The sequence below is a fragment of the Zootoca vivipara genome, chromosome 1 (assembly GCF_965207765.1).
Source record: "Zootoca vivipara chromosome 1, rZooViv2.hap1.1, whole genome shotgun sequence".
Taxonomy (NCBI): Eukaryota; Metazoa; Chordata; class Lepidosauria; order Squamata; family Lacertidae; genus Zootoca; species Zootoca vivipara.
In genome coordinates, this window is record NC_142582.1 from 4119390 (window position 1) to 4131953 (window position 12564).

Here is a 12564-nt window from a genome sequence, read left to right on the forward strand (position 1 = left end):
CCAAATTTTGCTGCTTTGCATCAGAGAATATATTTATGATAAGGCTCCATCCAAGAATAACTTGCTTGCTCTAATCACGTTTGTGTAGAGATTTATGACTTGGTGCTTATTCACTGGTTAAGGCTTCACAACATGAAATGTCAGTGAGCCTGTTATAAATTGCTTTTGGCATCCCTATTCTATCTTTTATTTGGCTCAGAGTATTTCTACCTGAAAGTGATAAATTCCTGCTATAACTGCTTTATGTGTCCAGTAATTACAGAAGGTGTGTGTGTGCAGATTTCTGCAGAGGTACCTTTTTAAAAACAGCAAGCAATAAAAAGCAGTAGAATGGGTTGTACCCTGAAACGTTACTGAATGAAAACAATGGCCAGTGAAATATCTGTGTCAGGAAGAATGTGATAAATGAAGGGGGAAGAATAGAAGATACAGATGTGCTTGAAGCCTCTTTAGGAACATGTTAATATGGTACTACTGCATTCCACTGGTTTTTCAAACATCAGGCTTAGGGACTGACCACATTCTGAACACACGTTTCATTGCCCTCTCCACCACCCCATAACTTCAGCCCTGTGTCAATAGCTTTTCAGAGGAATTCCTAATTTGGACCTTGTGTAGAAACAAATGAGCTTCACACCCAAAGAATTAGTTTCAAAGCTTTACTGCAGAACAATCTTACAACTACTGTAGTTACATATAAACATTGCATGAACAAAGTAACACTGCAAACATGTGATGTGATTCAGTCATGTAATGTGCACTTCAGTAAACTTTCTTCCCTCTGATCCCAGAGAGAGAGATCCTAAACTTGTTCATCATTGCAGCAGAGCTTCTCTGCTACTGCTGCTACTGACCATCTCTGACTTCTCAGGTTTCCTCTCTTGCTATGAGAGATCTGCAGTGATGAGTCATCAGGTTACAGGTAGGTAGCTGTGTTGGTCTGACGTAGTCGAAACAAAATAAAAAAATTCCTTCCAGCAGCACCTTAAAGACCAACTAAGTTTTTATTTCGTGTGCATGCACGAGTCATCAGGTAGTTTAGCTCATTGAAATAGAAAAAACACCAGCCTTCCGCTTTCACTTAGAGTGGAGCCTCTTGTTTAAGGTAAACTTCTCTTTACAGCATTCCAAATACGACGACAATATTTTACGTACATTAAGCTTATAACCCTGGCCTCAAAAGAAGCCATGCAAATCAATACTATTGATGCAAATTGGCTAGTTTTGCATTCACAGGCTCAGCTTGTGCATTTTCTCCGTTCTGGGGCTCAAATTTAAGTTTGCGTATATGTGCATGACAGGATGGATATGGGTCAGAGAAGTGGGAGACAATCTGGATGCATAAATGGCAAAGTGAGGATGAATTATTGATGATTGGAATAATTCTTTAAGGAAAATAAAATAAAAATTATATACCACTTGATTATATAATGGGGCATGTTCTGTTTTTACACTTTTTCACATATGGCTGCTTGATTTCAAACCTTGATTTTATACTAATTGAACTCTAGATGTTGTTTTCCTTTGTCTTTTCTGTTTAGTAAAAACTGGTTTCCCATTATAGGATTTTGAATTATTTCTGCAGTCTTCCAGGTTAGTTTAATGTTGGATTCTCATGGCCTCTGCTCTAGGGAACCTCTGAATCAAACCAAGGCAGGCAGGACATCCACTTACGCACCAGCAGACACCTGTTATACAAAAGCCTACGTCTAGATCTGCCTTTTCCCAAACCTATCTATCATTGGCTTCATCATTACCAGTGTCCCCCCCCCCCCCTCGATAAATAATAGGTGTCGGTAACTCACCACTAAGGGTAAGCGCCACACTTCTTAACAAGAAAGAGAGGTGCTGGTACTGCGCATCCTTGAGTACCCTTTAAAAAAACAGGACCGGTCATTACCATGAATGTGTGCAGTGACATTTTCAGTTCACCATGTCACGATTGGGGTGAGCTCTGCCTAAAGCCTACGGGAGCTGCTGCCTGCTGGAGCCACTGCCGGGCTGCCATCCCACCCCTAGAGTTACACGGCGGACGGTCCCCCGAGATGCCCGGGAAGGGAGCCCCGCCGGCGGCGGCAACGCCCCCCCCCCCCCCGGCTTCGCTTCCCCGCCTCCAAGGCGGAGCAAAGGGGCTTCCGGGCCGCAAAAGAACTTCCCGGCTCTTTTTCTCGGGAGAGGAACAGCGGCGGCTTAAGGCGGATGGGCGGCTTTTGCGCGCGCGCGCGCGCGCCTCCCTCAGCCGTTGGCGCCAGGCGCGCTGCGTCACGTGAGGGGCGGAGCGAGGCGGGCGGCGGCGGCAGAATTCGAAGTGGGAGCTGCGGCGGCGGCGGCGGGGCTCGTGGCGTGTGGTGGCCGAGGAGAGGCGAGGGCGAGCGATGAGGGCCGCGGCGCTGAGGGAGCGCTCCGGGAACCAGCCCGCGGGACGGATGGAGGCCGAGGCCGAGCCGCGAGGCGTCTGGTGGAAGGAGACCGGCGCGGCCCTGGGGCGGCTGGCGGAGGCCCTCAGCTGCTCGCAGTGGTAAATCAGTTCCCCCCGGGATAGGGTGTGTGTGTGTGCATGTATATGTGTGTAAATATATACGGTGTGTGTATGTTGTTATTAAATTTATATCACAGGAGGGTTTGCAATATGAAAACACAAAAATATAAAGCATAATAACAAACAAAAACAACCACCTCCACAGCATTATATGTGTGTGTGTTTGTAAAAATACATATGTTTCTATTCATGTGTATGTATGTCTCTATAATGGGACCCAGGTGGCGCTGTGGGTTAAACCACTGAGCCTAGGGCTTACCGATCAGAAGGTCAGCGGTTCGAATCCCTGTGACGGGGTGAGCTCCCATTGTTCGGTCCCAGCTCCTGCCAACCTAGCAGTTCGAAAGCACGTCAAAGGGCAAGTAGATAAATAGGAACCGCTACAGCGGGAAGGTAAACGGCGTTTCCATGTGCTGCTCTGGTTCGCCAGATGTGGCTTTGCCATGCTGGCCACATGACCTGGAAGTTATACGCCGCAGCCAATAATGCGAGTTGAGCGCGCAACCCCAGAGTCGGTCATGACTGGACCTAATGGTCAGGGGTCCCTTTACCTTTACCTTTATGTCTCTATAAGTGTCCGTGTGCACATGCTGCAAGGGTGGGGGAGAATGATGGTTCTTCATGCCCAGTATGATCACCTTAATTCAAACCACTCTTGAAAGATCCCCTCTGTCTTCCCCCATTTATTCTTGCCCTCCTTCACTGGCTCACCCCAGGTCTCCTCTGTTTTGAATTGTAAGTCTCTTGGGGGCAGGAACCTGTCAAACATCTTCCTCATCAAGGTGCTATGTTGTTATTTCTATTATTCTTATGTATTAAATTTGTCAGTTGCTTTTTTCTTGCCCAAAGCAACTTAAAATCAAAAACACCCCCTCCTCCAATGATACATTGAAATCAAGAAAGAGAAGAAAAAACACATTAAAACACCCCACCCACTTCTAAAGGCCCTCTCTGAGGAGAGCATTCCACAAACAGGGAGCCATAGCAGAAAAGGCCCCTTCTAATAATAATAATAATAAATTTTTAATTTATACCCCGCCCTCCCCAGTCAAAACTAGGTTCAGGGCAGCTGACACCAATAAAATTACAATAAGACATAAAAGAAAGAAAAACAATTAAAATACAGGTTAGAATACAATTTTAATTTTAAATTTTAAAATGCAGCCTCATTTTAAAATGGCCCAAATCAAAACCATAAGGGAGGAGAACATAGGGGTCAGACTGGGTCCAGGCCAAAGGCCAGGCGGAACAGCTCTGTCTTGCAGGCCGTGCAGAAAGATGTCAAATCCCACAGGGCCCTGATCTCCTGTGAGAGAGCGTTCTACCAAGTCGGGACCAGTACTGAAAAGGCCCTGGCCCTAGTTGAGGCCAATCTAACCACCTTATGGCTCGGGATCGCCAAAATGTTATTTGTGGACCTTAAAGTCCTCCGCGGGGCATACCAGGAGAGGTGGTCCCATAGGTACGAGGGTCCTAAGCTGCATAGGGCTTTAAAAGTAAAAACCAGCACCTTAAACCTGATCCTGTACTCCACCGGGAGTAGTGCAGCTGGTAAAGCACTGGATGAATGTGATCCCGCGGCCGGGACCCCGTAAGGAGCCTCACCGCGGCATTCTGCACCTGCTGGAGTTTCTGGGTCATCTTCAAGGGCAGCCCTGCATAAAGCAAGTTACAATAATCAAGCCTGGAGGTGACCGTCGCATGGATCACTGTGGCCAGATCAGGGCGAGAAAGGTAAGGGACCAACTGCTTAATATGGCGGAGATGGAAAAATGCCACCTTAGCTGTGGCTGCAACCTGCACCTCCATGGAAAGGGAGGCATCAAAAGTTACACCCAAACTATTGACAGAAGGCACTGGCACTAATTGAGCCCCCGCAAGAGATGGGAGTTGGCCCCCCAACCCCATGTCGTCCCAACCCAGCCAGAGGACCTTTGTCTTCGAAGGATTTAACTTCAGCCGTCTCCCACGTAGCCATCCAGCCACAGCTTCCAAGCACCTGGTCAGTATGTCGGGCCGAGGCAGGGCGGCCGTCCAGCAGCAGATAAATCTGGGTGTCATCAGCATATTGATGACAACCCAGCCCCAAACTCTGGACAATCTGGGCAAGGGGGTGCATAAAGATATTAAAGATATAGATAAAGACTCCACACACCAAGTACCGCGGCGACAACTTCCCTAGTGCCACCCTCTGTCCCCGACCTGAGTTAAAGGAGCGCAGCCATTGTCATACGTTTGTGGTGGTGGTGATGATGGTAAAGCTAGCTTATGTGTAATAAATCAAGTAGAACATATATCATCATCATTAGAGATGTATTTATACTTTGCCTTCCCCCCCTTACAGATAAAATAATAACATAATTGCTGTATACTGAGTCAGACATATCTATCTTAGGGTTGCCATATTTCATAAAGTGGAAACCAGGACACTCTGAAAGTTGAGCTGTTGTTCAGTTGACTTGCCTAAGATCCAGACAAAGCACCACATTTCAGAAATTTTCCCCAGATGTCATTTCTGCCTTTGAAATCCTGGTAATATCTGGGACGTATGACAGCTCTAGGCTATCTAGCCTACTTCTGTCTTCCACAAGTGGCAGCTTCCCTCTGGGTACAACAACAACAACAACAACAACAACAACAATTTTCCTCGCCACTCTGGGCAGGTTACTAAGTCAAAGGCTTTCCCCAGCCCTGCTTCCTGAAATTCTTTTACTTGGAGATGCCAAGACTTGAACCTGGGCCCTTTCTGCGTTCAAAGCATGAGCTCTAATTCTAAGCCTTCCTTTAAGATTTGTCCTGTTACCATGGTAAAATCAGAAGGGGGAATGGAAAGGCAGATGTAAAGCAACACCACAAAACAAATAAAATGCTATAGGCTTTATACCAGAAGTTTATTAGGAATTTTGTGATTCTGATAATTACAATAGGAAGTTAATATTTATATATACTTTCCTTGACAGTCGGGACATTTTGAAGAAACCTGTGAACATAGGAGGCTGTGAACATGTCTTATGCCTGTAAGTAATTCTATATTATGCTGAGGTGCAATAACTTCTCTTCTGGCTTATTGATGAATGTTGAAGATCCTTTCTTCTCCAGCATGCTTTTAGTCATAGAATCATAGAATTTGAAGGGACCCTGAGGGTCCTGCAATGCAGGAATCTCACGTAAAGCATCCATGACAGATGGCCACCCAGCCTCTTCTTTCAACCAGTTTTCTGTGTTCTTGCTTCTGTTTTAAAATGATTTGCTCTTCTGTCTTTGGTATTTTTTTTGGTCACATGGTGTTTATTGCTTATTTTAAGCTTTTATAAACCACGCTGTTTTAAAAAGTGGGACAATTGTACAGGAAACATCAATTTACTCTACTTAGGAGTTAATATTTGGAGTCTGCTAGGCTCAGTAATAAATGTTGGATGATGGTTTTACATTAGTGCAGTAGTTTGCTGTTGACTAGTGAATTATATAGATTTGTGGTTGCCTGTGAAGTTGGGCCACTATCAGACCAAAATAATTGACATGTTGGTTTTAAGAGCTGTTCTGGGTTGCATAAAAACATGCATACTTTAAAAGTAATACAGGCTGATCCAATAATGAAAAACCACTCCAACTTCTCTTGGATAAGGCTTGATTGGTAATTTTGATTGATAATTTTCTTGATTAGTTTCAGTCAGGGTTTAGGCATGGTTTTGGCACATGAACTGCCTAGGTCACCACGTACAGTGACCTCTGTTGATTCTCCTTGATCTTTCACCAGCTTTCAATACCCACAACCTCCTATAGAGGCTGCCCAAAGTGGGTCTAGGTCAGTGATGGCGAACCTATGACACGCGTGTCAGCACTGACACGCGTAGCCATTTTCGGTGACACGCAGCCGCATGCCGAGAAGGGGGCCTTGTGGACTTCTGGCGAGGCAAAATGGGGATCGGCACGTTGTCACGGAGCTCTTGAAAACGGCCAGCGTACCTGCGCTCCCTGACCGGCTTCGGAGCCGCCAGGATTGCCACCGCCCTTGCGCGAACATCAGGGGAGCCCGGGGAGCCGCCGAAGCTAAGGGATCCCAAGGCCTGAGGCAACCTACCTCGAGGCGCACTGGCGCCACGGAAAGGGAGGAGAAGGTCGGTCCCAACCTCGCCGCTTCAACCACTGCCAATACTGCCACCGCCAATGCCACTGCATTTAAAATAACTTAAATATTTTTCCCCTTTTTAAAACTTTTTTTGTTTTAAAAAAGTGACACACCACCCGAGTTATGCTCGGTTTTTTGGCGAATTTCGACACACCAAGCTCAAAAGGTTGCCCATCACTGGTCTAGGTTCACTGCTTTGAGATGGTTTCAGCCCTATTTTAATGGCCATTTCCAAAGAGTGGTGCTTGGGTGAAGCAGTGGGGTTTCACAGAAGCTGGGCTAATGGAGCAGGTGCACAGCTTGGGGGCACTTCTGGATCTATTGCTGTGGTTGGAGGCACATGTGGCCTTGAAATTCTGGTTCATTTAAAAAATGGTTCTGCCCTACATGGCTTAAGGCCCCTTAAAGATTGTCTCAAACCACAGGAACCAGCCCAGATGCTGTGGTCTTCAGGGTGTGAGTGAGGTGGGGAGTGTGGCTGCACGGGAATAGACATTTTCAGTGGTGGTACCCCATCTATGGAATGCTATAGCCAGAGAAACATTGCTGGTGCCATCAGTGTCAGTTTTTAGGTGCTAGGCTTAGACATTTATATTTACCCGGGCTCTTTGATGGTAAGTTAGCTTCTGTGGTGGAGCAGGTTAGGACTTCTATTTTTTATTATATTGCTGTGTGTTCATTTTTATTATTATTATTTATTATTGTGAGCCACTTTACATTTGGCTTTTAAATTAAGGTTACCAGATTTTTTTTCAAAGAATCTAGATGGCTGAAGCAAGGGAGGTGATTTGCAACTGAGACGTATGGATATATTTCCCACTGTATGTGCCATGGAGACTTTCCAAATCCCAAGTATTGGCATTTAGCTGAAAGCAAAACTGTTGTCTGATCATCCCCAAGATAAATTTCTTAACCCATAGTTTGGCTGTCTTCCTAAGGGAGAGACCAGCATCTGGGGAGAGTGGGGGAAGGAACTCCTGACCTCAAAAATCTCTTCTGAATCAGCAGACTAAGATCCATCATCCAGCCTTGCTTTAGAAGAGACTGTTTTTTGTTCCCCAGGTGTCTTAAAGAAATGATTCTAGTGTGCTTCTCTCACGGTTGGAAGAATGTTGCTTTGGAGAAAAGGCCGAAAAGAAGAAAATATAACAGCAGCAGCAACAAAAGCTCTTGTTATGCTGTTTCCTCTTATTGAATACAAATGATAGTCGAGTCTTTCACAGCAGTTATGTCCTGAACACTGCTTAGAGTAGTTAAGTAAGCTGCAGTTACGGTAGTTTTCCAAGTCAAGTCAGCTGCAGGTCAGACCAAAATAGTTTTGCTGCGGCATAAACTGTTAATGTGCCTGGAGAGGGGCGGAAAGTAAGAGGTGACTGATGTATAAGAGGAGAAGTGTGTGGAAGTAACACAGCTGCAGCCGCTGGGTCATAAGGGGTCTCTAAGCACTGGGTAACCTTTTCTGAGGCTTGAACAAGGCTGGTCCCTGCAGCACTGCAGTTTGGTCAAAGGTAACTTCTGAAAGCTGCCTACAGTTCGCAGGCATAACATGCCACCTGTAATTTAGTGCATTCTGACATTTGAATATGCCCTTGAACATCGGTCTTTTAAAAATCACTGTCGTTGTACCAGCAGTCTCTAACAGAGGTCATTTGTGTTGTCCAGACTTACTCAAGAGGCAGGCCTTGCCCTGTAAAAAGAGAGAGAAAAATCCTGCTTATAATCCAAATCAAAAGTGGATCTCTTGGGAAGCAGAAGGTGATAATTGCTGGTGCAGTTTGTTCTTTTTGCACTGTGGTCATTAGAAATTTTATTTGGTGCAATTTTAACCCATTCCATCTTGCTCTGTCCCCAGGTTTCAGGACAGTTGTTCTTCCATGTTTTCATGGATGTTTCAACACTTTGTATTCTTTTCTGCCCATCTGCAGTGTCCTTTAAGTTCAACATTTCCATGTCTTCAGTTTCCTCTTGTATATGATTTACTCTTTACTATCGTTGTAGTTTCCTCTAGTCCTTTATTAGTCTATCTGTGTTGTTATTGGACTTCGGCTACAGGACTGAACACAATGTTCTTTATGTGCTGTTGTTGGTAGTACAGAATACACCAAGATGTCCCTGAGATCTGACCAAATGCACTGAGTAGAATTTAACATACTGATATTGTTTGTTTTATTTTCTTACATTTATACCCCACCTTTCTTCTGCCATGGAACCCAAGGTGGCAAACCAAGTGGCCACTCATCCAGGCACCAACCAGACCCAGGCTTGTTTTGCAAGGTGTTTGACCCATGTGCTTTCAGACCATATCCTGCGTCATCAGTTTTTGTGATTTCACTTCTGCCCTGCGCCCCACAAATGGTTATTTCTCTGAGTCCAGGAATCCATTTGTGTGCCTATTAGTTGCTCCTTCTAGCTCACAACTTGTATGAGTTATCCAGAACTTCAGACAGAAAGGAAAGGTAATTAATTCTCAAAAAATGTTATAGCTCAAGGATGAGGAATTTGTGCCCTCCAGATGTTTCTGTCACCATCCCTGACCACTGGCTGTACTAACTGGGTCTGACACGAGTTGGTGTCCAATAACATCTGGAGGGCAAATACCATCCTGGTATAGAGCAAGATTTATTGCTAAGGCAAATATTTGATCAAATCTGATAGGTACTCACAAAACTGTTAGGCTATGATCAAGCCAAAATTAAGTGCTTCAAGTCTCATGGAAGATAATTAAGCAGGTGCTGAATGATTTCAGCAGGAGAATTAAGTGTTAACGAATTTAGAATGTAAAGGTTAACGCTGGCTGGATCATGCCTGTCCTTTGGCAAAGGTATTATATTCTTGGACACCATTCTTCTTGGATGGATGCTTGGTACAGTTGTAATGCTTAAAGTTCACTTCAAACCAGGATTTGTATTTGACCCTTAACCATGTTTGGGTAGCCACACTTTAACATTTTAACTATGATTAAGCCTTATATTTTCATAGGGCCATTGCCACAGGCTGGATAATCTATAGCCAGATTAATCTGTTAAAAGGTGCATGAAATATGTTCAAATCACGACTTTCATAATTTATTGCAACCTGTTATTTAGTCAGATTTTATTAGGCTCTTTTAGCTATTGGGCTCTTACTAGCTGGTAAGATGTGGTTTTCGCTGGTTTATAACTTATGCCAAATGTCTGCTATCTTGTCCAGCATTACAGAGAAAATGTAAATGATTCATTTATTTATTAAATTTATATGCTGCCCTCCCTACCAAAGGAGCTCAGGGTGGCAATTATTGCCTTGCTTTGCCATATTAGTACTTCAGTACTTACATAAGACTTCTCTTAAGCTACCTTTGTTGAACGCTGTTGCCAGTTCTATGTGTGAAAATGTTTTTGCTTATATTTGATTTGCAGAAATTGTGTGGGTGACAGCAGTGGAACAGCCTGCCCAGTGTGTCATGTGCCAGCCATGGTACAAGATGTGAAAGTAAACAGGCAGCTGGACAACATTGTCAAACTGCACAGCAAACTGCAGAGTCTGTGGGGCTGGGACTTATCAGGTAAGTGGAAGGATGGCTGTTTAAAGCATGTGGGGGAGACACATTGCTGAAATGCTATTTAATGTAAGATCTGGACATTTTATAGCAGAATATGAACCTCATCCTCCTGAAATCCACTGAGATCTTTGTTAAAATAAAGGGTAAAGGCTAATGCAGCATTCATATCTGCAGTTCACTAGAAACTCTGTTGAATTTAGATGAAAATGTCACATTTTGCAGATGTATGGGGGACTATCTCCTGGGGGGGGGGAAAATGCTTAATATGGGGCTTCTGTATTCTCATCCTTGCTTAAGGTTCTGAGGGTCAGTTTCTCATTGTGTATTCTAAGCATGGGCCCATTCCTAGAACACAGTGCCCTGTTTTCATGATCCTGAAAGACCTGTGGTTAGGTAAGATGTGCAGCGTGCGTTCTACTTTTTATTGTAGAGTAGATGTTTGTAGCCCAGTGGGCCAGGGAACATGGTTTGTAGGTAAATTGAGTATACGTATTGCATATTTGCATGCCATATTTTCTGGTTATACAATTACATTCATGGATGAATATTATTTATTTGGAGACCAGCAAACATAGTGTGAGTATTGGCTTTTAGATTGCAGTCAAAACCAGAATCTGTTCAAACATTGTATTGGATGCAGTTCCTTCAGTGCTCTTTAATGCTAGAGGATTGTTCCCCAGGTTAGTGCTTTCCAGATGCTTTGAACTACAGCTCCCATCAAAACATTCTTATGCAGCTGGTAAGATCGCAGGCATTCATTACTGTTGTATTCACATTGAATAATTGGCATTTGTATTTCGTAAATTCCCCCTTCAATTGCCCACCAAACTCACTGTGTGGCCTTAACTAAGTCGCTCTCACGTTGTTGTTGTTTAGTCGTTTAGTCGTGTCCGACTCTTTGTGACCCCATGGACCATAGCATGCCAGGCACTCCTGTCTTGTACTGCCTCCCGCAGTTTGGTCAAACTCATGTTGGTAGCTTCAAGAACACTGTCCAACCATCTCGTCCTCTGTCATCCCCTTCTCCTAGTGCCCTCAATCTTTCCCAACATCAGGGTCTTTTCCAAGGATTCTTCTCTTCTCATGAGGTGGCCAAAGTATTGGAGCCTCAGCTTCAGGATCTGTCCTTCCAGTGAGCACTCAGGGCTGATTTCCTTAAGAATGGATAGGTTTGATCTTCTTGCAGTCCATGGGACTCTCAAGAGTCTCCTCCAGCACCATAATTCAAAAGCATCAATTCTTCGGCGATCAGCCTTCTTTATGGTCCAGCTCTCACTTCCATACATCACTACTGGGAAAACCATAGCTTTAACTATACAGACCTTTGTAGGCAAGGTGATGTCTCTGCTTTTTAAGATGCTGTCTAGGTTTGTCATTGCTTTTCTCCCAAGAAGCAGGCGTCTTTTAATTTCATGACTGCTGTCACCATCTGCAGTGATCAAGGAGCCCAAGAAAGTAAAATCTCTCACTGCCTCCATTTCTTCCCCTTCTATTTGCCAGGAGGTGATGGGACCAGTGGCCATGATCTTGGTTTTTTTGATGTTGAGCTTCAGACCATCTTTTGCGCTCTCCTCTTTCACCCTCATTAAAAGGTTCTTTAATTCCTCCTCACTTTCTGCCAACAAGGTTGTGTCATCTGCATACCTGAGGTTGTTGATATTTCTTCCGGCAATCTTAATTCCGGCTTGGGATTCATCTAGTCCAGCCTTTCGCATGATGAATTCTGCATAAGTTGAATAAGTTAAAGTTAAATAAGCAGGGAGACAATATACAACCTAGTCCAGCCTTTCGCATGATGAATTCTGCATAAGTTAAATAAGTTAAAGTTAAATGAGCAGGGAGACAATATACAACCTTGTCGTACTCCTTTCCCAATTTTGGTAATTGAGGTAGAAAGGAGTGTGCCTACATTGACGTGGGGAGATTAATTCAAATGCTGGCAAAAACATCATTGCTGTGCTCTCTGCCGGCCAATGTAGCACTTCCCTGCCCTAAGCATGTTCGCATTGTGGCGGCCTTGCCACCTTGTCTTTCTCTGTCACCATGTGCAACGGCAATGCAGGCCACCAGATGCCAGGTGAGTGCTGCTGCACCACCCTGCTATTGATCTCCGCACTTGTAGAGTGCACCAAGTGTTGGTTTGGATATTATGGAAGTGGCTAATTGTGTAGCCCTTCAGCCCTAACAAGGAAGGCCAGTCATTGGGGGACGTGGAAGCTGTAGTCCACTGGTGTATTGACAGCCACAGGCTAGCCATTACAGATTTTAAAATGGCTAGAATAGTAGCTGTGTTAATCAGTTTCATCAGAAATGAGAGTTTCTGTGTGCAGAGTCCAGTTGAGCAGATGCAAGTGACCG

General features: G+C 44.5%; 1 protein-coding gene across 1 annotated transcript in view; it reads left to right on the forward strand.

Annotated features, from left to right (window-relative positions):
• Positions 1–2172: 2172 nt before the first annotated feature.
• Positions 2173–12564, forward strand: part of BARD1 (BRCA1 associated RING domain 1) — a 71288-nt gene continuing 60896 nt past the window's right edge. Inside the window, exons 1-3 of the mRNA XM_035138954.3 lie at positions 2173–2518; positions 5500–5556; positions 10064–10209. Coding sequence (XP_034994845.2) covers positions 2376–2518; positions 5500–5556; positions 10064–10209 — 346 coding nt within the window. The 5' untranslated portion in view covers positions 2173–2375. The remainder of the gene's footprint in view (positions 2519–5499; positions 5557–10063; positions 10210–12564) is intronic.